We start from the raw sequence: 25,525 nt of genomic DNA, 5'->3' as shown, positions 1-25,525 counted from the left end.
TTTTTTTTATTTATTATGTTGTTTTTGGGTGTTTTAGGGGTTTATTCTCATTGATAGTAATGGGAACTCGTAAAATCGGAGTTCCTCTCAATGAGAATACTGTACCGTGATTGGTTGTCCAGGCCCACGTGACTCCAGCTTCTCCGTCTGTATCTAGAAACATAGAAACATAGAAAATAGGTGCAGGAGTAGGTCATTCAGCCCTTCGAGCCTGCACCGCCATTCAATGAGTTCATGGTTGAACATGCAACTTCAGTACCCCATTCCTGCTTTCTCGCCATACCCCTTAATCCCCCTAGTAGTAAGGACTACATCTAACTATATCTAGAAGATGTGGACGCACTGCGAAACATGTGGAAAGGCAGTCTCCGACTGGAATCCAAGTTACCTCCGGGACCACCAGGTACATTCGGAGAGAAATTTCAGGTCGGAGGCATTCGTCCAAAGGAAGCCTCTGACCAGAATTTCAGGGCCCTCACCTCTTGATTGAGGCACAAGTAAGCAAGATGAATACAGCTTGGCCTAGGGAGTGAGAACAAGCCTCTCCAACTTGTCACTCTTATAGACTGCCATGGTGGTGCCCATCCACATGCATACTAACTTGCCTGTACTGAGATCTGGCAATGCTCCAGAGACAACCGGAGCACCCTCAGTCCCAGGTCTTTGAAAGGGCAGGTTCAACCTTTCAGTCATATTTTCCCCTGATCCCAGACTCTGCACCATGGGCACCCCGTGCTAATAGGGATGAGTCTATCACCATCCTTAACAGCAAAGGAGGCTGCCATAGGAAACGTCCCTGCAAGATATTTGCTCTCGTGACCAGCCTATGAGATCCAGTCAATTCGTATAAACTGAGAGGGGGGAGGTCTGCGGGGGGAGAGACGGGAGGTCTGCGGGGGGAGAGACGGGAGGTCTGTGGGGGGAGAGGTCTGCGGGGGGAGAGGGGGGAGGTCTGCGGGGGTAGAGACGGGAGGTCTGTGGGGGGAGAGACGGGAGGTCTGCGGGGGGAGAGACGGGAGGTCTGTGGTGGGAGAGGTCTGCGGGGGGAGAGGGGGGAGGTCTGCGGGGGGAAGAGGGGAGGTCTACAGAGGGGGAGAGGGGAGGTCTATGGGGGTGGGGGGAGGCCTACATGGGGAGATCTGTGGGGAGGGGGGGAGAGAGGACTGCTCCACAGGGGGAGAGAGAGGTGGTCTGTGGGAGGGGGTGGGAAGAGAGGAAGTCTGCGGGGGCGCTGGGGGGGGGGGGGTGAGGTCCGCGAGGGCAGAGTGGGGAGATCTGTGGGGGGGGGGGGGGGGGGGGAGAGAGAGGGGTGGTCTGCCCGCCGATTGCCAGATGGCCCTTTCGGTTGTCTGTCTGCCCTAATCCCAAAACCCACATAGAAAAGATTGAAAGGCTATTTCATTCCTGGCCCTCTGAAGCAGTCACACAACGCAAGTGGCAATTGGATTAATGACTTCTACATAAACTCCTTACATATGTGAAATCTCTTTGGCAAACTATTAAAATATTTAATGTTAAGAAAGACGTAATAAAAACAGAAAATGATGGACGTCTCAGGTCAGGCAGCACCTGAGGAGGGAGAAACAGAGTTAACGTTTCAGGTCTGAGACCCAGAAAGACATGTTCATTTGTGTGCTGGGCACAATCCTTAGCTATACAATTTTTCAAACGGAAGGCGATGGACCATGACTCTGCTTAAAAAATACAAAGAAGGGAAGGCCATCAGTTGCAGCAAATGCCAAACCCAATGAGTCAACCACAGAACACGACATAATAGGCTGCCAGGTTCCGCATTTCAGCCCTTCCCGGAGTACTACCCCGATCACAAAATATTATTTACAGAACTCTGACGCAATCCAGCATTTACGATACCTCATTGGGACACCTCTATTTCACGACCGGTTTCTTGTTAATCTGTATAACAGGAAACGACGGTCCAACCATTGTGACTTCCAGGTACAGCACTTTCTGCCAAGAGCTGACTCCCGAACAAGGTAATGTCTTCGCAGATTAGACTAATGTGCATTGTTTAAAATAATGTTTGACGATTCGTGGTACTTTGTGAGTTGTTAAAGTCGCTTTAAATAGCATTTGTTGAAATCTGATGGACTGTAAAGAGTCCAGACCTGGAATTGAGGCAGATTGAGTGGTTGAAGGAAGGGTCTACTTGGTGCGTAGACCCCGGCCATTCATTGTCAACCCCACAGAGATGTTTCACTTTGGTGCTGCAGCGACCTTCAACATCTTTAAAATGAACCAAATGGCAGAGCGGGTTTTCAAATAGCCGACTTAACCAGCCCAGTCTTCAATCGCAAATGGTGAATTGCAGCGTTTGTTTTAGCCTCAGCTCATTGGAATTGGCGAGAAGGCGATCAGTCCTGACCCTTGTGGAATTGGATCTCAGCCCCGGGTACACCGGGCCGGGACCAGGTACACCGAGTTGGGACCAGGTACAGAGCAGTTCTACAACATTCTCTCTTATGGTCGTCACTTCTGAGAGTTGTGTTCACGGATGAGTTAATGGTGATATTTTCGTCTAGAGAATGATAAAGTAAGGTTGGTTAGCTCTTCCTCAAACTCCGCGTTGCTTCCGGGCTAGGTTGTAATGACATGTCCATACTTAAAAAAAAAACTCTATTGGTACCATGCCCGGCTATAATGGGGAAAATCAGAGTGTCAGGCTCCAGCTAGTTGAAAACCATCAAATAATCGATGGCTCAGCTCATCTGCACTGAAAATGGCAAGCTCAATATGACAGCTGGAGCATTCTAGGTTCAAGTCCCACTGCAGAGACTTGAGCACAAAAATCTAGACTGACACTCCCAGTGCAGAGACGTTAAATCGAGACCCTGTCTGCTCTCTCAGGTGGCGGTAAAAGATCGCAGGGCACTATGTTGAAGAGCAGGGGTGTTAGCGCCGGTGTCCTGGCCAATATTTATCCCTCAATCAATATAACAAAAACGGATTATCTGGCCATGATCGCATTGCTGTCTGTGCGCAAATTGGCTGTCACGTTTCCCACATTACAACAGTGACTACACTCCAAAAGTACTTCATTGGATGTAAAGTGCTTTGGGACACCAGGTGGTTGTGAAAGGTGCTATATAAATACAAGTCTTTTTCTAATTATATGTTATCTTCTCAATTACAATAATGCATTCCCATGGAAATCTCAATTCAGATCAGGAAAATACTGGAGTGAAGCTCAAATGACTTTGGTCAACAAGTGCGCTCACTGATGTAACAGGGAGTCCATCGTTTCCATTTGTAGAAGTCAATTATAAGTAATTTTATATCAGCCAATACAAGGTAATAAAATGGAAACGCCCAGGCCGATTGAACCATCAGGTATTCAGGAGTGCAGCAGTTTCTTAAATTAGTTTTTAAAAAACCGTGTAGAATTTGTATTGAAAGTACCTTTCCTGCTTCCCCCTCTTCCTTTTACATAGGTTTTGATGCTTAATAGGGTGTAGTTCTCCCCCCAAAATTCCCCCTCCCCCCCCCCACCACCCCGAAGATGCAAGAGCTGTGTCATCTTCATCTACTGACATGGCCAAAGAATCAGCACACCATACCCCTTTGAAAGGTAGAAAATATTTAATTAAATGGATAGATTTCCTGCAGCATTGTTTATAGATAAGTCAAAGGATAAACTGTTTTCATTATGTATGGCCGTATAGCGGCTGGAATACAACACTCCGAATTATTATGCTGTTCTAATTACAAGAGCGACTGCCTCATCCGTCAAATGAAATGCCAATTCTGTGTTTATTAAAAACCTGAAGGGGGCGATAGAGAGAAGGGAAGATCACCTCAACACCTTTCAGTTTTTCCTCAATCTAATGCTCGTGCCCCAAGATTCAATGAATTGTTTTTTCTTGGAGCATTGCATAAAAGTTTGTAAAATAATAATAAAAGGCAAGAGTTTCTTTACTGAACTACCCAGGTTAAAATATCTAACTAAATCCACATTGGACAGTTTTGTTTTTTGAAACAGTTGACACAAACTACAAAATGTCTCATTTAATATGCTGCATTAAGATGGATGTTGTTTGCTGTTGGTTTAGTGATCATGTCTGCAGACACCACCTCATGGGGCTCCGGGACAGAGAACCAGGCTTCAAAACTGATCGAAAAGTCCAAAAAATCACCTTTTGTACCAATAGGTGAGTCTTTGTATCCAATATTAAAGTTAGCTGTGTGTGTACACTTGTCAATGATGTGCTGTTTTATTTTCAAATGGTCATATTTTATGAAAAGGAGCTAGTCAATGGAAATGAAATGTGAAACGTGTGCTTGGAATAAATGGCCATTAAGAGTGCCAAGGTATTAGAAAGGGAATAGAGAGTGAACTTGTGTTATGTCCAACATTCCCATTAAGCCGGGCGGCCACGTAGCTCTGTTGGTTCCCCGCAGCCCGGGACCGGCTTTTCGAATTTTGCGAATGTGTGAAACTATGAATAAGCCGCGCAACCCCGTAAAGGGACCGCACACGCAAAAAGAATTAGGGGGAACACTAACCCAATGAAATTGAAATGATAGACTGATGTTCTGCATCAAAAATGGACATTGCATTATATGAAATATTGTGGAACTACTACTTATACATTGAATCTCAATTACTGGCTGTAAATTGAGCGTCCTGTATCTGGTTTCACAGCAGAGTTTGGGGGGTGGGTATACACAGGGCAATGATTAAAATACAAACCTGCTCTTCAGTGAGAATCTAATTTGATTTCCTTCGGCATCGTTTTAGAAAAGGCTGCACTCACTGATGGCATCAATGGGATTGGGAACTTGCATCGGCTCAGGCTTGTGTCCATACCACTTCCACACATAGCATATCAGTGCTCAAACCTCTTACATCGATCAACATGTTAATGAGAACAGTGAACTCATAATTAGGCTTGAATTTATTATAAACAGCATTTGCAAATCTCCCTTAAATACTGGGAGGGATGAATTAGCAGAACCTTAGAAAATTCTGACGGGACTGAACAGGTTAGATGCAAGAAGAATGTTTCTAACGTTGGGGAAGTCCAGAACCAGGGGTCATCTAGAACCAGGGGTCACAGTCTAAGAATAAGGGGTAAGCCATTTAGGACCGAGATGAGGAGAAACTTTTTCACTCAGAGAATTGTGAACCTGTGGAATTCTCTACTGCAGAGAGTTGTTGAGGCCAGTTTGTTAAATATATTCAAGAGGGAGTTAGATATGGCCCTTAGGGCTAAAGGGATCAAGGGGTATGGAGAGAAAGCAGGAATGGGGTACTGAGGTGAATGATCAGCCATGATCATATTGAATGGTGGTGCAGGCTCGAAGGGCCGAATGGCCTACTCCTGCACCTATTTTCTATGTTAGCACATGAACTTAGTCTAGTAGAAATAACAGTAAAAACAGATAGTAAAACCTTTAACTGATATATAAACGGAAAAGAGTGACTAAAGTAAATGTTGGTCCCTTAGAAGATGAGAAGGGGGATTTAATAATGGGAAATGTGGAAATGGCTGAGACCATAAACAATTATTTTGCTTCGGTCTTCACAGTGGAAGACACAAAAACCATGCCAAAAATTGCTGGTCACGGGAATGTGGGAAGGGAGGACCTTGAGACAATCACTATCACTAGCGGGGTAGTGCTGGACAGGCTAATGGGACTCGAGGTAGACAAGTCCCCTGGTCCTGATGAAATGCATCCCAGGGTATTAAAAGAGATGGCGGAAGTTATAGCAGATGCATTCGTTATAATCTACCAAAATTCTCTGGACTCTGGGGAGGTACCATCGGATTGGAAAGCAGCTAATGTAACGCCTCTGTTTAAAAAAAGGGGGCAGACAAAAGGCAGGTAACTATAGGCCGGTTAGTTTAACATTTGTAGTAGGGAAAATGCTTAAAGCCATCATTAAGGAAGAAATAGCGGGACATCTAGATAGGAAAAGTGCAATCAAGCAGACGCAACATGGATTCATGAAGGGGAAATCATGTTTAACTAATTTACTGGAATTCTTTGAGGATATAATGAGCATGGTGGATAGAGGTGTACCGATGGATGTGGTGTATTTAGATTTCCAAAAGGCATTCGATAAGGTGCCACACAAAAGGTTACTGCAGAAGATAAAGGTACGCGGAGTCAGAGGAAATGTATTAGCATGGATCGAGAATTGGCTGGCTAACAGAAAGCAGAGAGTCGGGATAAATGGGTCCTTTTCGGGTTGGAAATCGGTGGTTAGTGCTGTGCCACAGGGTTCGGTGCTGGGACCACAACTGTTTACAATATACATAGATGACCTGGAAGAGTGTAGTGTAACAAAATTTGCAGATGACACAAAGATTAGTGGGAAAGCGGGTTGTGTAGAGGACACAGAGAGGCTGCAAAGAGATTTAGATAGGTTAAGCGAATGGGCTAAGGTTTGGCAGATGGAATACAATGTCGGAAAATGTGAGGTCATCCACCTTGGGGGGGAAAAAAAAACAAAACAGTAAAAGGCATTATTATTTGAATGAGGAGAAATTACAAAATGCTGCGGTGCAGAGGGACCTGGGGTCCTTGTGCATGAAACTCTTTTAGGAGTCAATAAAAAACATTAAACCGTGCCCCCCCGATCTGGGGGAAACACCAACATTTACAAGGCCCTTTTTTTTATTTTTTGGGGTTTTTTTTTGTGCACAAAATCAAATTTTTTCCAAGTGCCCCCTATAAAAGGGGAGGGGGACACTAAAAGCACCGGCAATTTAAACAAATTAACTTAAAAACATAAAATCAAATTAAAATTTGGTTGCCGGGCATGATGATGCACTCCAGTCCCTCCGGTGCCCACCTCTCGCGGAAGGCCGCGAGCGTACCGGTGGACACCGCGTGCTCCATCTCCAAGGACACCCTGGACCGGATGTATGCGTGGAAGAGAGGCAGGCAGTCTGGCTGAACGACCCCCTGCTGCCTGGACCGGCTGATGGCCCCCTTGGCCGTGCCCAGGAGCAGTCCTACGAGGAGGCCCTCGGACCTACCCGCTCCCCTCCACACAGGGTGCCCGAAGATCAGGAGTGTGGGACTGAAGTGCAGCCAGAATTTCAGGAACAGCCCCTTTAAATAACAGAACAGGGGCTGCAACCTCGTGCACTCAATAAAAACATGGAACACGGACTCTTCCAGACCGCAGAAATTGCAGGCGGCCTGGGAGCCCGTGAACCGGCTTAAAAATTTATTGCACGGCACTGCTCCGTGCACCACCCTCCTTGTGCATGAAACTCTTTTTGGGAGTAAACAAAAAACATTAAACCGTGCCCCCCCCCCCCGATCTGGGGGAAACACCAAACATTTATAGGCCCTTTTATTTTTTTGGGCACAAAAACATATTTTTTCTCCAAGTGCCCCCTATAAAGGGGAGGGGGACACTAACAGCACCGGCAATTAAAACAAATTAACTTAAAAACATAAAATCAAATTAAAATTTGGTTGCCGGGCGTGATGATGCACTCCAGTCCCTCCGGTGCCCACCTCTCGCGGAAGGCCGCGAGCGTACCGGTGGACACCGCGTGCTCCATCTCCAAGGACACCCTGGACCGGATGTAAGAGCGGAAGAGAGGCAGGCAGTCAGTCAGGTTGAACGACCCCCTCGACCGCCCGCTGCCTGGACCGGCTGATGGCACCCTTGGCCGTGCCCAGGAGCAGGCCTCCTTGTGCATGAAACTCTTTTGAGTTTATCTGCAAAACATAAAAACATTAAACGGTGCCACCCGACCTGGGTGACACAGCAGACATTTTCAAGGCCCCTTTTTTTTTTTTGTTTTTTTGGTTTTTTTTTTGGGGCGCTAAAATCAAATTTTCCCAGTGCCCCCTATAAAAGGGGAGGGGGACACTAAAAGCACCGGCAATTAAAACAAATTAAACTTTAAAACGTAAAATCAAATTAAAATTTGGTTGCCGGGCGTGATGATGCACTCCAGTCCCTCCGGTGCCCACCTCTCGCGGAAGGCCGCGAGCGTACCGGTGGACACCGCGTGCTCCATCTCCAAGGACACCCTGGACCGGATGTAAGAGCGGAAGAGAGGCAGGCAGTCAGGTTGAACGACCCCCTCGACCGCCCGCTGCCTGGACCGGCTGATGGCACCCTTGGCCGTGCCCAGGAGCAGTCCTACGAGGAGGCCTTCGGACCTTCCCGCTCCCCTCCGCACAGGGTGCCCAAAGATCAGGAGAGTGGGACTGAAGTGCAGCCAGAATTTCAGGAGCAGCCCCTTCAAATAGTGGAACAGGGGCTGCAACCTCGTGCATTCAATAAAAACATGGAACACGGACTCCTCCAGACCGCAGAAATTGCAGGCGGCCTGGGAGTCCGTGAACCGGCTTAAAAATTTATTGCACGGCACTGCTCCGTGCACCACCCTCCAGGCCAAGTCCCCGATGAATAGTGGGAGGACCCCTGCGTAGAGTGCCCTCCATCGGGGACCCCCGCCTCCTCCGGACGGCAAGATGGTACGCCATGGCGTGTCCGGACGGCCGGCGAGGATGGCAAAGTTGAGGGTGTGCAGGAGCAGCCCGTACAGGAAACCCCTCCGCGCGGAACTGAAAGGCACGGAGGGGATTTCCCCGAGGCGGCTCAAGTTGTGAGGCGCCGGCCCCCGAGGGAGGTTCCGGGGTTTGGCGCCGATGAGGAATTCCGTCCGGACGGGGGTCAGTTCGGACGGGATCTCCCCACGTGCTTGAGCCTCCTCGATACACCTAACGGAGTCAGGGCCCAGAGCTGTTTTTAGCGACTCGATGGCATCGGCCGCGTGGCGGACGTTGGCCGAATTTAGGCGCCGCGCCAGCGTGACTGGCGCCATCCAGCCCGCTCCTCCGCCATCGAGCAGGTCCCTGACCCTGGTCACCTCACCAGCCACAGCCCTCTCTTCCGACCGCCACATAAAACCTCGGCCGTGGAGGTACGGATTCCCGAGCAGCGGCTCCTGCAGGACGGCCGCCACTCCAGCCGGCGGAGAGCTGCGCTTGGTGGAGACTTTGTTCCAGACCCTGATGAGTTCCCTGTAAAAGACAGGCAGCTCCCGGAGGGCGGTCCTGGCACCCCCCAAGTTCACAAACAGGAGCTGCGTGTCATAATTGAGGTCGAGCTGCTGGCGGAAGAAATACCTCGCCAGAGCACACCACCTAGGAGGGGGCTCGACGTAAAGGTATCTCTGCAGGGTCTGAAGACGGAAAGTCGCGAGCTGGGCGCTGACGCACACCAACGACTGACCGCCCTCCTCAAGCGGGAGACTCAAGACCGCGGCAGAGACCCAGTGCTTCCTGTTGTTCCAGAAGAAGTCCACCAGCTTCTTCTGTATCTTGGCGACAAACGCAGGGGGAGGGGTCAAAGTGACCAGCCGGTACCACAGCATTGCGGCCACCAGCTGGTTTATGACTAGCGCTCGACCCCTGTAGGACAGCACTCGGAGCAGTCCTGTCCAGCGCCCTAGGCGAGCGGCGACCTTGGCCTCCAGCTCCTGCCAGTTCGCCGGCCAGGCTCCCTCGTCGGGGCTAAGGTAGACTCCCAGATAGAGGAGATGGGTCGTGCTCCAGGCAAAAGGCCTGAGCTCCTCCGGCAGGGAGTCCACCCGCCACTGACCCACCAGGAGTCCGGAACATTTCTCCCAGTTGATCCTGGCGGAGGACGCGGCCGAGTAAATCTCCTGGCACTCACGCATCCTCCGCAGGTCAGCGGGATCCTCTACCGCGAGGAGCACGTCATCGGCGTAAGCCGAGAGGACGACCTCCACGCCCGGCCCTTGCAGAGCCAGTCCCGTCAACCTCGTCCGCAAGAGGCGCAGGAAAGGCTCCACGCAAACGGCGTATAACTGGCCGGACATGGGGCATCCCTGGCGCACCCCTCTCCTAAAGCGAAGGGGCGCCGTCAAGGACCCGTTAACCTTAATCAGACACTCCGCGGCGGCGTACAAAAGTCGGATCCGGGCGACGAAATGCGTCCCGAACCCGAAAGCGCGCAGAGTTCCGAGCAGATAGTCGTGATCCACCCTGTCGAACGCCTTCTCTTGGTCGAGGGATAGGAAGGCGACCGACAGACCAGCCTCCTGGGAGCAATGGATGAGGTCCCGGACCAGATGGATGTTGTCGTGGATCGTCCGGCCCGGGACCGTGTATGACTGGTCGGGGTGGATCATGTGGTCCAGCACGGCACCAAGGCGAGCAGACATCGCCCTGGCGAAGATTTTGTAGTCCGTGCTGAGGAGGGAGACCGGGCGCCAGTTCTTAAGGAGGCGGAGATCGCCCTTCTTAGGCAGCAGGACGATGACTGCCCTGCGCCAAGAGAGGGGCATCTCCCCGGTCGCCAGACTTTCCCCCAGGACCCGCGCGTAGTCGCTCCCCAGGACGTCCCAGAACGCCCTGTGGAACTCCACGGTCAGCCCGTCCAGCCCCGGGGATTTTCCCCTCGAGAGCCGGGCGAGGGCACCGGTCAGCTCCGCCAGGCTTAGCGGAGCTTCCAGATTTTCGGCGCCCTCCGGGCTGACCTTCGGCAGGTCCTCCCACAAAACTCTACGCGCTTCCTCGCTGGACGGATCCGGAGAGAACAGAGCCCCGTAATATTCACGGACCCTGTTGTTGACGCCCTCCGGATCCGAGACGAGAGAGCCGTCGTCGGCCAGCAGCGTCAAGAGCTGCTTACGGACACTCTGCCTTTTTTCCAGCGAGTAGAAGAAGGGGGAGCCGCGGTCCAGATCCCGCAGGAACCGGATCCGCGACCTCACGAACGCGCCTCGGGACCCGACGAGCTGCAGGTCCTTCAGCGCGGCCTTCTTCGCTTCGTACACCGTCCGCAGGGCCGGGTCCTGGACGACTTGACCGAGACGGGCTTCCAGGTCGAGCACCTCTTTTTCTAGGCGCCCGACTCTGGCCGCCCGCCTCTTGGTCGACCCCCTCGCGTACTCTTGACAGAAGACGCGGACGTGAGCCTTGCCCACGTCCCACCATAGCCTCAAGGAGGGGAAGCCCCCCTGCTTCCTTCTCCAGTCGGACCAGAATCGACGGAACGAGTCCTGGAAACGCACGTCCTCCAGCAGCCGGTTGTTAAAGTGCCAGTACGCGGACCCCGCCCTCGCGCGGAGCGAAGCGAGCTCCGCCCACACCAGGTGGTGGTCCGAACACGGCACCGGCCGCATGGAGGCCGCCGGGACGCAGGAAACGTACGCCCGAGACACGTAAAGGCGGTCGACTCTAGACCATCCAACTCCAGGCCTCACCCAAGTAAAGGCGCTGGAGTCGGGGTGGAGATTTCGCCAGACGTCCACCAAGTCGAAGGACCCGACCAGGTCCCTCAACTTCTCCATCGCCGTCATGCACTGCGGGGCACCGGAGCGGTCCCTCGCCTCGAGGGTGCAGTTAAAATCCCCCCCGAGGACAATGCAGTCGCCGACGTCGACGGAGCCAAGAAGAGCGGACACCTCTTCAAGGAAGCGCGTTTGCTGCGGGCCGGGATGAGGGGCGTACACGTTCACGAGATGGAGCGGCACGTCCCCCAGGCGAACCGTTACGTGCAGCAAGCGGCCTGGCACGGGCTCCTCGACCCCCAAGATCTCCGGCTGAAAATGCGGGCCCAGCAAGATGGCCACCCCACTAGAAATGGCGGTGAGGTGGCTCATGCGGACCTCTCCTTGCCATTCCAGGAGCCACGTGGCTTCGTCTCCCGGAACGGTGTGGGTTTCTTGCAGGAAGCACACCGCATATTTCCCCTCCCGCAGGAGCGAAAAATTGTCAAATCTACGGCGTGCCCCTCTGCCGCCGTTGATGTTGAGGCTGGCTATGGTTATCTTCATGGCAAAAGCATAGTGCAACCTCTACCTTAACCTATTGTGGGGGAGGGAGCGGAGTCTTTTGTTGAACTCCGCTCCCTCCGCAGCCCAGCGAGGAGTCCCTCGAGCTCGCGCAGCTCAAGGTGCTGCTCCTTTGTCAAGGGCCCGCCCGCGGCCAAGGTTTTGACGGCGGCGCGGACGGACCCCTTGATCAGTTCCGGCTCGGACCATTTTTCCAGGGCCAGTCGGGCTTGGTCGCGGCGACCCCGGCTCTGGGCCAAAAAGTCCCGGAGTTCCTTTGCAGGAATGAGGAGGGCCTCAGCGGCGGCCGCGAGCAGATCCACCGCCTCCCTGGCGGTGGTCTCTAGTTCTTCTCCCGCGTCCCCCACCGAGTCCCCGTCCTCCTCCGGGAGGTGGCCGCCAGCAGCCGGCCCATCGACCGCACAAGGTACGGCAAATGAACCGGCCGCTCCAACCGGCCCTGGCACTGCCCCGATCCCACCCCCAGGATCGTCGGCAGAGGAGTCCCCACTGGGCTCTTTTAAAAATGGTGCTGGGTCGGGAAATGACAGCGGAAGGGGTTCCCCCTCCGCCCCAGGAACCGGAGAACAAGGAGAGACCCGGCCATAGGAAATCCCCAGGCTCTCCAAGTGCTCCAGCTCCACAGCAAGAGGCGAGGGTGGGTGTTCCTCCCCCTCCCCGCTGCCACCCCCCGGCCCAGCATCTACAGTGTCATAATTATTTGTTTGTATTTCTGCCGGGTCGAGCGACTCCCGGGGGAAGTTGGATAATAGCTGGGCGGGCTCAGGTTCGGCCTTTTCGGCCCCGCCCGCCTCAGTCCCCGGGACGCCCGGCCCGGCGGCTACGCATTCCTCCGCGGTCCCCACGCCCCCCACGACAGGCAGATCTTCCACTCCATCCCCGGGAGGCAGAGGCTGGGCAGCCTCAACTGTCTCACCCTCCCCGGGGAAAGACTCCTCGCGCCTGCAGCGCAATTTGGGGGCGCTGGTGGGGGACGCGGGACACGCGGCGGGCACCGACTCCTCCGCGGAGGGATGTTGTTCCCCCTCCGCGTCATTGGGGCGGTGCCTCTTTTTGTTCCTGGGGGCGCGCGGAGTCAGGGAGACCTCCATGTCTGCCGAGGCCTCCCGCTCCGCCCCCCCCTTTTCCTTTTCTTGCCCGCGCCCGGGCCCCTCTGTGGTGTTGTTCAAGGGCTCGGGCACGGGCTCGGGGCACCCCGCGCTCGCCGGTGACGGGGTTGGGCTGAGCGCGGTGGTCAAATTATCCGGCGCACTGAGGGGACCCGCCTCTTGATGTTTTGTCTTCTTCCGCGCCTTCTTTCCGGTCGGACGCTCTCCCTCCCCCCCGCCGGAGGCCCTGAAAACAAAGGCCTCCGACGATGCCCGCGCACCCATGGCTCCCGGCACGCGGACGCAACTAGGGGGAGGGGTGGCGGCGGCGCCAGCCTTGGCCGCCTTCGATGGTTTGGCGGCCTTGGAGGCGGGGCAGTTCTTGCGAACGTGCCCCACCTCCCTGCAGGCATGGCACCGCACGCCGTCCGACGTCCAGAAGACGCGGTAGGCAGTCCCCTCGTGCACCACATTAAAAGATCCCTCCGTCGTCTCCTCCTGCGCCAGCCGGACAAAGAGCTGGCGGCGGAAGGAGAACACGTGGCGCAGGCTGTTCTCCCTGAGGCCGAGCGGTATGGGGTTGATCCCTGACCTTACCTCCCCCAGTTGTTGTAGGTGAGGGAGGAGGAGCTCAGCGGAAACAAAGGGCGGGACGTTTGAAATGATGACCCTCTGCGCGGTGGCCTCGAGAGGGTCCACCGGCAGGAACGTCCCGCCCACCGTGAGCCCCTTTTCAAGGGCCAGGGACACCGCCCGCTCCGACCCCAGGAAGAACACGGCCTTCCCAGACATCTTGGAGGCTGCGACAATGGCCGAGGGGCCGACTACCCCAGCCATCGCCCGCACGCACTCCTCAATGCTCATTGTGGGGTGAGTGTAGCTCTTGACCCCGTGTTTCCTGGTTATAAGTCTGAACGGTGGCAGGGCAGCGGGTGGCGCAGGAGGTGCCGTGGATGTGGACACCGCCTGCGCATACGTCCTTGCTGGCCCTGCCACCGGCGTGGATGGGGTCGCCATCACGGGGTCCCTTTAAGGGCTACACCCACCCCAGAGTCACAGGCCTTAATGGTCTTTAATGGCCTCGTATGTTAACTGAGCAGAGGAGCCCTTAACGAGGCACCTCTCCCCTCGTTGACAATTGGGGAGAGGCCTTGCTCCCTCTGCTCAGTTGTCTTAATTGGTTTTTTTTTTAAATTTCGGAAGAAAAGGGCTCTCAGAGAGAGAGGGGAGAAAACGAGAGTAACGGAGAAAGAGAGAGGGGGGTGGGAAGGGGGGGGGGGCTGCGAGGGCAGGTCTCCCCTCGCAGCTGTGGGTGGGTGTACTCCCCAGATGGCAAAACACAAAAGTCTTTGGGGTGGTCTTCAGGTGGGGGGAGAAGATGTCTTCACCTGGGGTAGCTCGAGCCACCAGGCACTCCTAACGATCTTTAATTGGGTGATTGAGAAAAACAACAATCTTCAGCCTGGTAGCTCCAGCTATCCCAGGCTAGGCAAATGTGGGGGGTGGGGGGGGTTCCAATTGTGGGGGGGGCCTAGTTGTAAGCACGGCCCCCACGCACACTTCCACACACACACACACCCCCCGCGATGTTCCGGCCCTCAGTGGTCTTCTTTCCTCCCCCCACCGATACAACAAAGTCTGTTTGGGGAAATGCACCCACACCCACCTGCAGAATGTAGAGTCTCCCTCCTTCCACACTGGATGTTGTTGTGGTTTTTCCCCCTCTCTCCAACTCCTTGCAGAAATGATAAAAGTTGTTGAAAAGTTTTCTGCTTTTTCCTCCTCTCCCTCTGGATTAAAGTTGAAGGTGAAGCCCCTTCCTTCCTTCTATTCCTGGGCTGGTCTCAGGGCTCTCCAGGCAGGAGCTCAAGTTGCTAGCAGCTCCACTCACTGCTCACAGCTCCAACTGAGCAGGACACGCCTCCACAGCTCCCCAATTGGTCCTTGTGCATGAAACTCTTTTGAGTTTATCTGTGAAAACATAAAACATTAAACGGTGCCACCCGACCTGGGTGACACAGCAGACATTTACAAGGCCCTTTTTTTTTTCCTTGTGCATGAAACTCTTTTGAGTTTATCTGTGAAAACATAAAACATTAAACGGTGCCACCCGACCTGGGTGACACTCCAGACATTTACAAGGCCCTTTTTTTTTCCCCCTTTTTTGTGTTTTTTTTTTTGTGTTTTTTTTTTTTTTTTTTTTTTTTTTTTTTTTTTTTTGGGCACTAAAATCACAATTTTTCCCCAGTGCCCCCTATAAAAGGGAAGGGGACACTAAAAGCACCGGCAATTAAAACAAATTAACTTTAAAACGTAAAATCAAATTAAAATTTGGTTGCCGGGCGTGATGATGCACTCCAGTCCCTCCGGTGCCCACCTCTCGCGGAAGGCCGCGAGCGTACCGGTGGACACCGCGTGCTCCATCTCCAAGGACACCCTGGACCGGATGTAAGAGCGGAAGAGAGGCAGGCAGTCAGGTTGAACGACCCCCTCGACCGCCCGCTGCCTGGACCGGCTGATGGCACCCTTGGCCGTGCCCAGGAGCAGTCCTACGAGGAGGCCTTCGGACCTACCCGCTCCCCTCCGCACAGGGTGCCCAAAGATCAGGAGAGTGGGACTGAAGTGCAGCCAGAATTTCAGGAGCAGCCCCTTCAAATAGTGGAACAGGGGCTGCAACCTCGTGCATTCAATAAAAACATGGAACACGGACTCCTCCAGACCGCAGAAATTGCAGGCGGCCTGGGAGTCCGTGAACCGGCTTAAAAATTTATTGCACGGCACTGCTCCGTGCACCACCCTCCAGGCCAAGTCCCCGATGAATAGTGGGAGGACCCCTGCGTAGAGTGCCCTCCATCGGGGACCCCCGCCTCCTCCGGACGGCAAGATGGTACGCCATGGCGTGTCCGGACGGCCGGCGAGGATGGCAAAGTTGAGGGTGTGCAGGAGCAGCCCGTACAGGAAACCCCTCCGCGCGGAACTGAAAGGCACGGAGGGGATTTCCCCGAGGCGGCTCAAGTTGTGAGGCGCCGGCCCCCGAGGGAGGTTCCGGGGTTTGGCGCCGATGAGGAATTCCGTCCGGACGGGGGTCAGTTCGGACGGGATCTCCCCACGTGCTTGAGCCTCCTCGATACACCTAACGGAGTCAGGGCCCAGAGCTGTTTTTAGCGACTCGATGGCATCGGCCGCGCGGCGGACGTTGGCAGAATTTAGGCGCCGCGCCAGCGTGACTGGCGCCATCCAGCCCGCTCCTCCGCCATCGAGCAGGTCCCTGACCCTGGTCACCTCACCAGCCACAGCCCTCTCTTCCGACCGCCACATAAAACCTCGGCCGTGGAGGTACGGATTCCCGAGCAGCGGCTCCTGCAGGACGGCCGCCACTCCAGCCGGTGGAGAGCTGCGCTTGGTGGAGACTTTGTTCCAGACCCTGATGAGTTCCCTGTAAAAGACAGGCAGCTCCCGGAGGGCGGTCCTGGCACCCCCCAAGTTCACAAACAGGAGCTGCGTGTCATAATTGAGGTCGAGCTGCTGGCGGAAGAAATACCTCGCCAGAGCACACCACCTAGGAGGGGGCTCGACGTAAAGGTATCTCTGCAGGGTCTGAAGACGGAAAGTCGCGAGCTGGGCGCTGACGCACACCAACGACTGACCGCCCTCCTCAAGCGGGAGACTCAAGACCGCGACAGAGACCCAGTGCTTCCTGTTGTTCCAGAAGAAGTCCACCAGCTTCTTCTGTATCTTGGCGACAAACGCAGGGGGAGGGGTCAAAGTGACCAGCCGGTACCACAGCATTGCGGCCACCAGCTGGTTTATGACTAGCGCTCGACCCCTGTAGGACAGCACTCGGAGCAGTCCTGTCCAGCGCCCTAGGCGAGCGGTGACCTTGGCCTCCAGCTCCTGCCAGTTCGCCGGCCAGGCTTCCTCGTCGGGGCTAAGGTAGACTCCCAGATAGAGGAGATGGGTCGTGCTCCAGGCAAAAGGCCTGAGCTCCTCCGGCAGGGAGTCCACCCGCCACTGACCCACCAGGAGTCCGGAACATTTCTCCCAGTTGATCCTGGCGGAGGACGCGGCCGAGTAAATCTCCTGGCACTCACGCATCCTCCGCAGGTCAGCGGGATCCTCTACCGCGAGGAGCACGTCATCGGCGTAAGCCGAGAGGACGACCTCCACGCCCGGCCCTTGCAGAGCCAGTCCCGTCAACCTCGTCCGCAAGAGGCGCAGGAAAGGCTCCACGCAAACAGCGTATAACTGGCCGGACATGGGGCATCCCTGGCGCACCCCTCTCCTAAAGCGAAGGGGCGCCGTCAAGGACCCGTTAACCTTAATCAGACACTCCGCGGCGGCGTACAAAAGTCGGATCCGGGCGACGAAATGCGTCCCGAACCCGAAAGCGCGCAGAGTTCCGAGCAGATAGTCGTGATCCACCCTGTCGAACGCCTTCTCTTGGTCGAGGGATAGGAAGGCGACCGACAGACCAGCCTCCTGGGAGCAATGGATGAGGTCCCGGACCAGATGGATGTTGTCGTGGATTGTCCGGCCCGGGACCGTGTAGGACTGGTCGGGGTGGATCATGTGGTCCAGCACGGCACCAAGGCGAGCAGACATCGCCCTGGCGAAGATTTTGTAGTCCGTGCTGAGGAGGGAGACCGGGCGCCAGTTCTTAAGGAGGCGGAGATCGCCCTTCTTAGGCAGCAGGACGATGACTGCCCTGCGCCAAGAGAGGGGCATCTCCCCGGTCGCCAGACTTTCCCCCAGGACCCGCGCGTAGTCGCTCCCCAGGACGTCCCAGAACGCCCTGTGGAACTCCACGGTCAGCCCGTCCAGCCCCGGGGATTTTCCCCTCGAGAGCCGGGCGAGGGCACCGGTCAGCTCCGCCAGGCTTAGCGGAGCTTCCAGATTTTCAGCGCCCTCCGGGCTGACCTTCGGCAGGTCCTCCCACAAAACTCTACGCGCTTCCTCGCTGGACGGATCCGGAGAGAACAGAGCCCCGTAATATTCACGGGCCCTGTTGTTGACGCCCTCCGGATCCGAGACGAGAGAGCCGTCGTCGGCCAGCAGCGTCAAGAGCTGCTTACGGACACTCTGCCTTTTTTCCAGCGAGTAGAAGAAGGGGGAGCCGCGGTCCAGATCCCGCAGGAACCGGATCCGCGACCTCACGAACGCGCCTCGGGACCCGACGAGCTGCAGGTCCTTCAGCGCGGCCTTCTTCGCTTCGTACACCGTCCGCAGGGCCGGGTCCTGGACGACTTGACCGAGACGGGCTTCCAGGTCGAGCACCTCTTTTTCTAGGCGCCCGACTCTGGCCGCCCGCCTCTTGGTCGACCCCCTCGCGTACTCTTGACAGAAGACGCGGACGTGAGCCTTGCCCACGTCCCACCATAGCCTCAAGGAGGGGAAGCCCCCCTGCTTCCTTCTCCAGTCGGACCAGAATCGACGGAACGAGTCCTGGAACCGCACGTCCTCCAGCAGCCGGTTGTTAAAGTGCCAGTACGCGGACCCCGTCCTCGCGCGGAGCGAAGCGAGCTCCGCCCACACCAGGTGGTGGTCCGAACACGGCACCGGCCGCATGGAGGCCGCCGGGACGCAGGAAACGTACGCCCGAGACACGTAAAGGCGGTCGACTCTAGACCATCCAACTCCAGGCCTCACCCAAGTAAAGGCGCTGGAGTCGGGGTGGAGATTTCGCCAGACGTCCACCAAGTCGAAGGACCCGACCAGGTCCCTCAACTTCTCCATCGCCGTCATGCACTGCGGGGCACCGGAGCGGTCCCTCGCCTCGAGGGTGCAGTTAAAATCCCCCCCGAGGACAATGCAGTCGCCGACGTCGACGGAGCCAAGAAGAGCGGACACCTCTTCAAAGAAGCGCGTTTGCTGCGGGCCGGGATGAGGGGCGTACACGTTCACGAGATGGAGCGGCACGTCCCCCAGGCGAACCGTTACGTGCAGCAAGCGGCCTGGCACGGGCTCCTCGACCCTCAAGATCTCCGGCTGAAAATGCGGGCCCAGCAAGATGGCCACCCCACTAGAAATGGCGGTGAGGTGGCTCATGCGGACCTCTCCTTGCCATTCCAGGAGCCACGTGGCTTCGTCTCCCGGAACGGTGTGGGTTTCTTGCAGGAAGCACACCGCATATTTCCCCTCCCGCAGGAGCGAAAAATTGTCAAATCTACGGCGTGCCCCTCTGCCGCCGTTGATGTTGAGGCTGGCTATGGTTATCTTCATGACAAAAGCATAGTGCAACCTCTACCTTAACCTATTGTGGGGGAGGGAGCGGAGTCTTTTGTTGAACTCCGCTCCCTCCGCAGCCCAGCGAGGAGTCCCTCGAGCTCGCGCAGCTCAAGGTGCTGCTCCTTTGTCAAGGGCCCGCCCGCGGCCAAGGTTTTAACGGCGGCGCGGACGGACCCCTTGATCAGCTCCGGCTCGGACCATTTTTCCAGGGCCAGTCGGGCTTGGTCGCGGCGACCCCGGCTCTGGGCCAAAAAGTCCCGGAGTTCCTTTGCAGGAACGAGGAGGGCCTCAGCGGCGGCCGCGAGCAGATCCACCGCCTCCCTGGCGGTGGTCTCTAGGTCTTCACCCGCGTCCCCCACCGAGTCCCCGTCCTCCTCCGGGAGGTGGCTGCCAGCAGCCGGCCCATCGACCGCACAAGGTACGGCAAATGAACCGGCCGCTCCAACCGGCCCTGGCACTGCCCCGATCCCACCCCCAGGATCGTCGGCAGAGGAGTCCCCACTGGGCTCTTTTAAAAATGGTGCTGGGTCGGGAAATGACAGCGGAAGGGGTTCCCCCTCCGCCCCAGGAACCGGAGAACAAGGAGAGACCCGGCCATAGGAAATCCCCAGGCCCTCCAAGTGCTCCAGCTCCAAAGTAAGGGGCGAGGGTGGGTGTTCCTCCCCCTCCCCGCTGCCACCCCCCGGCCCAGCATCTACAGTGTCATAATTATTTGTTTCATTCTCTGCCGGGTCGAGCGACTCCCGGGGGAAGTTGGGTAATAGCTGGGCGGGCTCAGGTTCGGCCTTTTCGGCCTCGCCCGCCTCAGTCCCCGGGACGCCCGGCCCGGCGGCTACGCATTCCTCCGCGGTCCCCACGCCCCCCACGACAGGCAGATCTTCCACTCCATCCCCGGGAGGCAGAGGCTGGGCAGCCTCAACTGTCTCACCCTCCCCGGGGAAAGACTCCTCGCGCCTGCAGCGCAATTTGGGGGCGCTGGTGGGGGACGCGGGACACGCGGCGGGCACCGCCTCCTCCGCGGAGGGATGTTGTTCCCCCTCCGCCTCATTGGGGCGGTGCCTCTTTTTGTTCCTGGGGGCGCGCGGAGTCAGGGAGACCTCCATGTCTGCCGAGGCCTCCCGCTCCGCCCCCCCCTTTTCCTTTTCTTGCCCGCGCCTGGGCCCCTCTGTGGTGGTATTCAAGGGCCCGGGCACGGGCTCGGGGCACCCCGCGCTCGCCGGTGACTGGGTTGGGCTGAGCGCGGTGGTCAGACTTTCCGGCGCACCGAGGGGACCCGCCTCGAGATGTTTCGCCTTCTTCCGCGCCTTCTTTCCGGTCGAACGCTCTCCCTCCCCCCCGCCGGAGGCCCTGAAAACAAAGGCCTCCGACGATGCCCGCGCACCCATGGCTCCCGGCACGCGGACGCAACTAGGGGGAGGGGTGGCGGCGGTGCCAGCCTTGGCCGCCTTCGGTGGTTTGGCGGCCTTGGAGGCGGGGCAGTTCTTACGAACATGCCCCACCTCCCTACAGGCATGGCACCGCACGCCGTCCGACGTCCAGAAGACGCGGTAGGCAGTCCCCTCGTGCACCACATTAAAGTTCCCCTCCGTCGTCTCCTCCCGCGCCAGCCGGACAAAGAGCTGGCGGCGGAAGGAGAACACGTGGCGCAGGCTGCTCTCCCTGAGGCCGAGCGGTATGGGGTTGATCCCCGACCTTACCTCCCCCAGTTGGTGTAGGTGAGGGAGGAGGAGCTCAGCGGGAACAAAGGGCGGGACGTTTGAAATGATGACCCTCTGCGCGGTGGCCTCGAGAGGGTCCACCGGCAGGAACGTCCCGCCCACCGTGAGCCCCTTTTCAAGGGCCAGGGACACCGCCCGCTCCGACCCCAGGAAGAACACGGCCTTCCCTGACATCTTGGAGGCTGCGACAATGGCCGAGGGGCCGACTACCCCAGCCATCGCCCGCACGCACTCCTCGATGCTCATTGTGGGGTGAGTGTAGCTCTTGACCCCGTGTTTTTTTGTTATTAGTCTGAAAGGTGGCAGGGCAGCGGCTGGCGCAGGAGGTGCCGTGGATGTGGACACCGCCTGCGCATACGACCTTGCTGGCCCTGCCACCGGCGTGGATGGGGTCGCCATCACGGGGTCCCTTTAAGGGCTACACCCACCCCAAAGTCACAGGCCTTAATGGTCTTTATTAGGCCTCTTGTAGATTGACTGAGCAGAGGAGCCCTTAATGAGGTACCTCTCCCCTAGTTGGCAATTGGGGAGGGGCCTTGCTCCCTCTGCTCAGTTGTCTTAAATGTTTTTTTTTTAAATTAAATTTGGAAGAAAGAGGCTCTCAGAGAGAGAGGGGAGAAACAGAGTAACAGAGAAAGAGAGAGGGGGGGTGGGAAGGGGGGGGACTGCGAGGGCAGGTCTCCCCTCGCAGCTGTGGGTGGGTGCACTCCCCAGATGGCAAAACACAAAAGTCTTTGGGGTGGTCTTCAGGTGGGGGGAGAAGATGTCTTCACCTGGGGTAGCTGGAGCCACCAGGCACTCCCAACGATCTTTAATTGGGTGATTGATGACAATCTTCAGCCTGGTAGCTCCAGCTATCCCAGGCTAGGCAAATGTGGGGGGTGGGGGGGGTTCCAATTGTGGGGGGGGCCCAGTTGTAAGCACGGCCCCCACGCACACTTCCACACACACACACACCCCCCGCGATGTTCCGGCCCTCAGTGGTCTTCTTTCCTCCCCCCACCGATACAACAAAGTCTTTTTGGGAAATGCACCCACACCCACCTGTAGAATGTAGAGTCTCCCTCCTTCCACACTGGTTGGTTGTTGTGGTTTTTCCCCCTCTCTCCAACTCCTTGCAGAAATGGTAAAGATGTTTAAAAGTTTTCTGTTCTCCTCCTCTCCCTCTGGTTAAAGTTGTGGTGAAACCCCTTCCTTCCTTCTCTTCCTGGGCTGGTCTCAGGGCTCTCCAGGCAGGAGCTCAAGTTGCTAGCAGCTCCACTCACTGCTCACAGCTCCAACTGAGCAGGACACGCCTCCACAGCTCCCCAATTGGTCCTTGTGCATGAAACTCTTTTGAGTTTATCTGTGAAAACATAAAACATTAAACGGTGCCACCCGACCTGGGTGACACAGCAGACATTTACAAGGCCCTTTTTTTTTTCCTTGTGCATGAATCCCAAAAAGTTAGTTTGCAGGTGCAGCAGGTAATCAGGAAGGCGAATGGAATGTTGGCCTTCATTGCGAGAGGGATGGAGTACAAAAGCAGGGAGGTCCTGCTGCAACTGTACAGGGTATTGGTGAGGCCGCACTTGGAGTACTGCGTGCAGTTTTGGTCACCTTACTTAAGGAAGGATATACTAGCCTTGGAGGGGGTACAGAGACGATTCACTAGGCTGATTCCGGAGATGAGGGGGTTACCTTATGATGATAGATTGAGTAGACTGGGTCTTTACTCGTTGGAGTTCAGAAGGATGAGGGGTGATCTTATAGAAACATTTAAAATAATGAAAGGGATAGATAAGATAGAGGCAGAGAGGTTGTTTCCACTGGTCGGGGAGACCAGAACTAGGGGGCACAGCCTCAAAATACGGGGGAGCCAATTTAAAACCGAGTTGAGAAAGAATTTCTTCTCCCAGAGGGTTGTGAATCTGTGGAATTCTCTGCCCAAGGAAGCAGTTGAGGCTAGCTCATTGAATGTATTCAAATCACAGAGAGATAGATTTTTAACCAATAAGGGAATTAAGGGTTATGGGGAGCAGCAGGTAAGTGGAGCTGAGTCCACGGCCAGATCAGCCATGATCTTGTTGAATGGCGGAGCAGGCTCGAGGGGCTAGATGGCCTGCTCCTGTTCCTAATTCTTATGTTCTTATGTAACTCGTATGAACTATTGAAACAGTATTGAATACTGATAAATTAATGTTCATTACAGGTATGGCTGGATTTGCAGCAATAGTAGGTTATGGACTTTATAAACTACGGACCAGAGGGAATACCAAAATGTCTGTACATCTTATTCACACCCGTGTGGCTGCACAGACATGTGTAGTGGGAGCTATGACTTTGGGTAAGTTTTGGTCTTCAGTGAAACTGAACGCGTTAGCTGGGAGGAAAATGTATAAAAATAGAAACTGAAAACTTCTGACAGTGGTGCAGAGAGTGCACCAAGGTGGAGAAAGCGGATTAGAGGTAGAGGAATAGCTGATTCCAGAAAGAAAGAAACTTGCATTTATATAGCACCTTTTACAACCTCAGGATGTCTCAAAGTGCTTTACAGCCAATGAAGTACTTTAAGTGTAGTCACTGTTGTAATGGAGGAAATGCGGCAGCCAATTTACTCAATCGTTACCTGAGCTCACGGTCATCTCGTCAAGTGCTTCCAATGTGAGTTAACTTACAAGCCTGTTGGATTTGGTTGTGTCCATCCTGCTTCCATCAAAAGGCCAAGATTAGCCCAGACCCAGATTTCAGTGAATCAGCAACAGTGATTAATCAGCTGACGCACCGCAATCAGACACGAGGAAACTGGTGGTTTGCTTGGATTTTACAGATTACACAATAAACACGATACTGGAGGGCGGAATTGGCAGAACCGCAGCCTGGCACACCAAAGCTGCCCCCGAGAAATAAATCCAAATTGCATTAGTTCCACCTTTGTGTCTAACTCTTACACAACCCTTTCCGTGCTGCATTCGGAAATTAAAAAGGAAATCCTTGGCTCCGAACAACAGACCAGTTTGTTCAACTGATTGTCGAACCTGCCAAAGCTTATGGTTTGGATTGTTCAGTTGGAACGAGATGTTAATAATTGGTGCCCGATAAAGCACTGTCATAATTCCTATTGCTTTTCTCCTGCTTGAATCAGCTAAACGGTTAACAGGACTATTCTGGTATTCCACAATGAAGACGCTTAATTTTAATGCTCTTAGCAAGTTTCTAGTTCCTACAATCTAATTGCAATGTAGACAGATACATTTCCTTACAAGTACATTCTGCATTAACTTCAACAACTGAGTTCATATTTTGTTCTCCATTGCCTTGCAGGTGTCATGTATTCCATCTACAAAGAATATGTGGTGAAACCAAGTGAAGCAAATCTTCCCAAGTAAATGCCTTGTGTTGTATGTGTTTATTATAGTTAATGTCCCACTTCATATTGAGATGGCCTCAGTGAATTGAGATTGTGTTAATAGATGTGCAGTGTATTTTTCCAGAAATAAGATTGATAGTTTTGTATTTTGCACATTGGCTTATCTTTGCACGGTCAGGATTTCCTGTTCTTTAATAAACCAAATGACAATGTACATCAAATGATTCAGTCGTTTTGCTGGTGGTCTGATTCTTAAGCACAACATACATGAACACAGTTACAGGCTCCTCAGATCAAACCTATGCCAAATCAGCTTGGATAGCACAGCATTTTCATAAGAAAAACTCAACCAATAAGTGAATGCATAACTGAACAATTTTTTTTTAAATTTTGCGATGTATTTTATTAAAAACATTTCACCTGCAATACGAACATATAAAATTCAGAGCGGTTCACTTTCTGGCTTAATCGTTCTATACTTGTACGGTTCCGCTAGCTGCAGTCAGTGTGACTGTGTCTGAACTATACCATGTACAAAATCCTGCTGTGGGGCTACAAGTAGTGGGTCCATGGCCCTTGCTCTTAGGCTGTCGTCTCAGTTACAAGGGGTAATTGAGAACCACGTCTTGCTTTGCAAGTTCCAGCAACATAGGATCGTCGAAGAACTTGCTGATACTGACATCTTCACTGAGGCCCTGTTAAGAGATGAAGTGGTGACATTTGTCAGATTTATTCCTACTTATTATAGCTTACAATCTCCTAAATTTATTATAGGAAATAGAAGGTAACCCATAATACAAAACCATTGAATCATATCACTTAGTGCTAATACAACAGCTGTAAATGTGAATCACTGAATGCCGGAGGGTACAGTTTAAACATTAAATTAGAAGCCACCTTCTTAAAATGCGCTGAAAGCAAAGGCACTAAGTGCAATTTCTGAAGTGGTACTGTGTACCATTTGCGTATAATATCCTGGAAGGGATTTTGTTTTAGTCCATATGATGATATAGTTATAGGTGGTCAGATTCCGACGATAAAGGGTTAACTCCCAGAGATACACGAGCAATTTAGAATGTTGATTCGGATGGTTTCTGGGTGGGGAGACCAGAAGGTTACACGTTCCCTCAGTTCTGAGACCACGCCTGGCCCTGGATATTGGTTGCCATTGAGAGGGACAGTGAATGATAACCGTTCCATACAAGGGCTCGACAAATCAAAGCATACTGGTGTCACCTGTCCCACATCAAACTGGAAGGGTAGGGGTATTTATTGTAAGTTAACAGCTGGGCGGACCAATCGTCACAGATCTGAGAGGGGTCAGAG

The 25,525-nt window shown here is 54.5% G+C and overlaps 2 protein-coding genes across 3 annotated transcripts in view; one reads left to right on the top strand and one right to left on the bottom strand.

Moving 5' to 3' along the window:
* The first annotated feature begins 1,910 nt into the window (after positions 1-1,910).
* On the top strand, positions 1,911-24,420 carry LOC139233867 (HIG1 domain family member 1A, mitochondrial-like). Of its 2 annotated transcripts, none has more exons than XM_070864481.1 (4): positions 1,911-1,994; positions 4,068-4,166; positions 23,042-23,176; positions 24,154-24,420. In XM_070864481.1, the coding sequence occupies exons 2-4, from the start codon at positions 4,073-4,075 to the stop codon at positions 24,216-24,218; spliced, it is 294 nt and encodes a 97-aa protein (XP_070720582.1). In that variant the 5' UTR covers positions 1,911-1,994; positions 4,068-4,072; the 3' UTR covers positions 24,219-24,420. The 2 variants fall into 2 exon arrangements, with proteins under 2 accessions (XP_070720582.1, XP_070720583.1); XM_070864482.1 differs by lacking the exon at positions 1,911-1,994 and adding an exon at positions 2,038-2,450.
* eftud2 (elongation factor Tu GTP binding domain containing 2) overlaps positions 24,153-25,525 on the bottom strand; it is a 60,670-nt gene continuing 59,297 nt past the window's right edge. Inside the window, exon 28 of the mRNA XM_070864480.1 lies at positions 24,153-24,894. Coding sequence (XP_070720581.1) covers positions 24,799-24,894 — 96 coding nt within the window. The 3' untranslated portion in view covers positions 24,153-24,798. The remainder of the gene's footprint in view (positions 24,895-25,525) is intronic.

The sequence above is a fragment of the Pristiophorus japonicus genome, chromosome 21 (genome assembly GCF_044704955.1).
Source record: "Pristiophorus japonicus isolate sPriJap1 chromosome 21, sPriJap1.hap1, whole genome shotgun sequence".
NCBI classification, from domain to species: Eukaryota; Metazoa; Chordata; class Chondrichthyes; family Pristiophoridae; genus Pristiophorus; species Pristiophorus japonicus.
The sequence above is the reverse complement of the archived record's forward strand: the minus strand, read 5'-3'. Positions and strand labels throughout refer to the sequence as shown.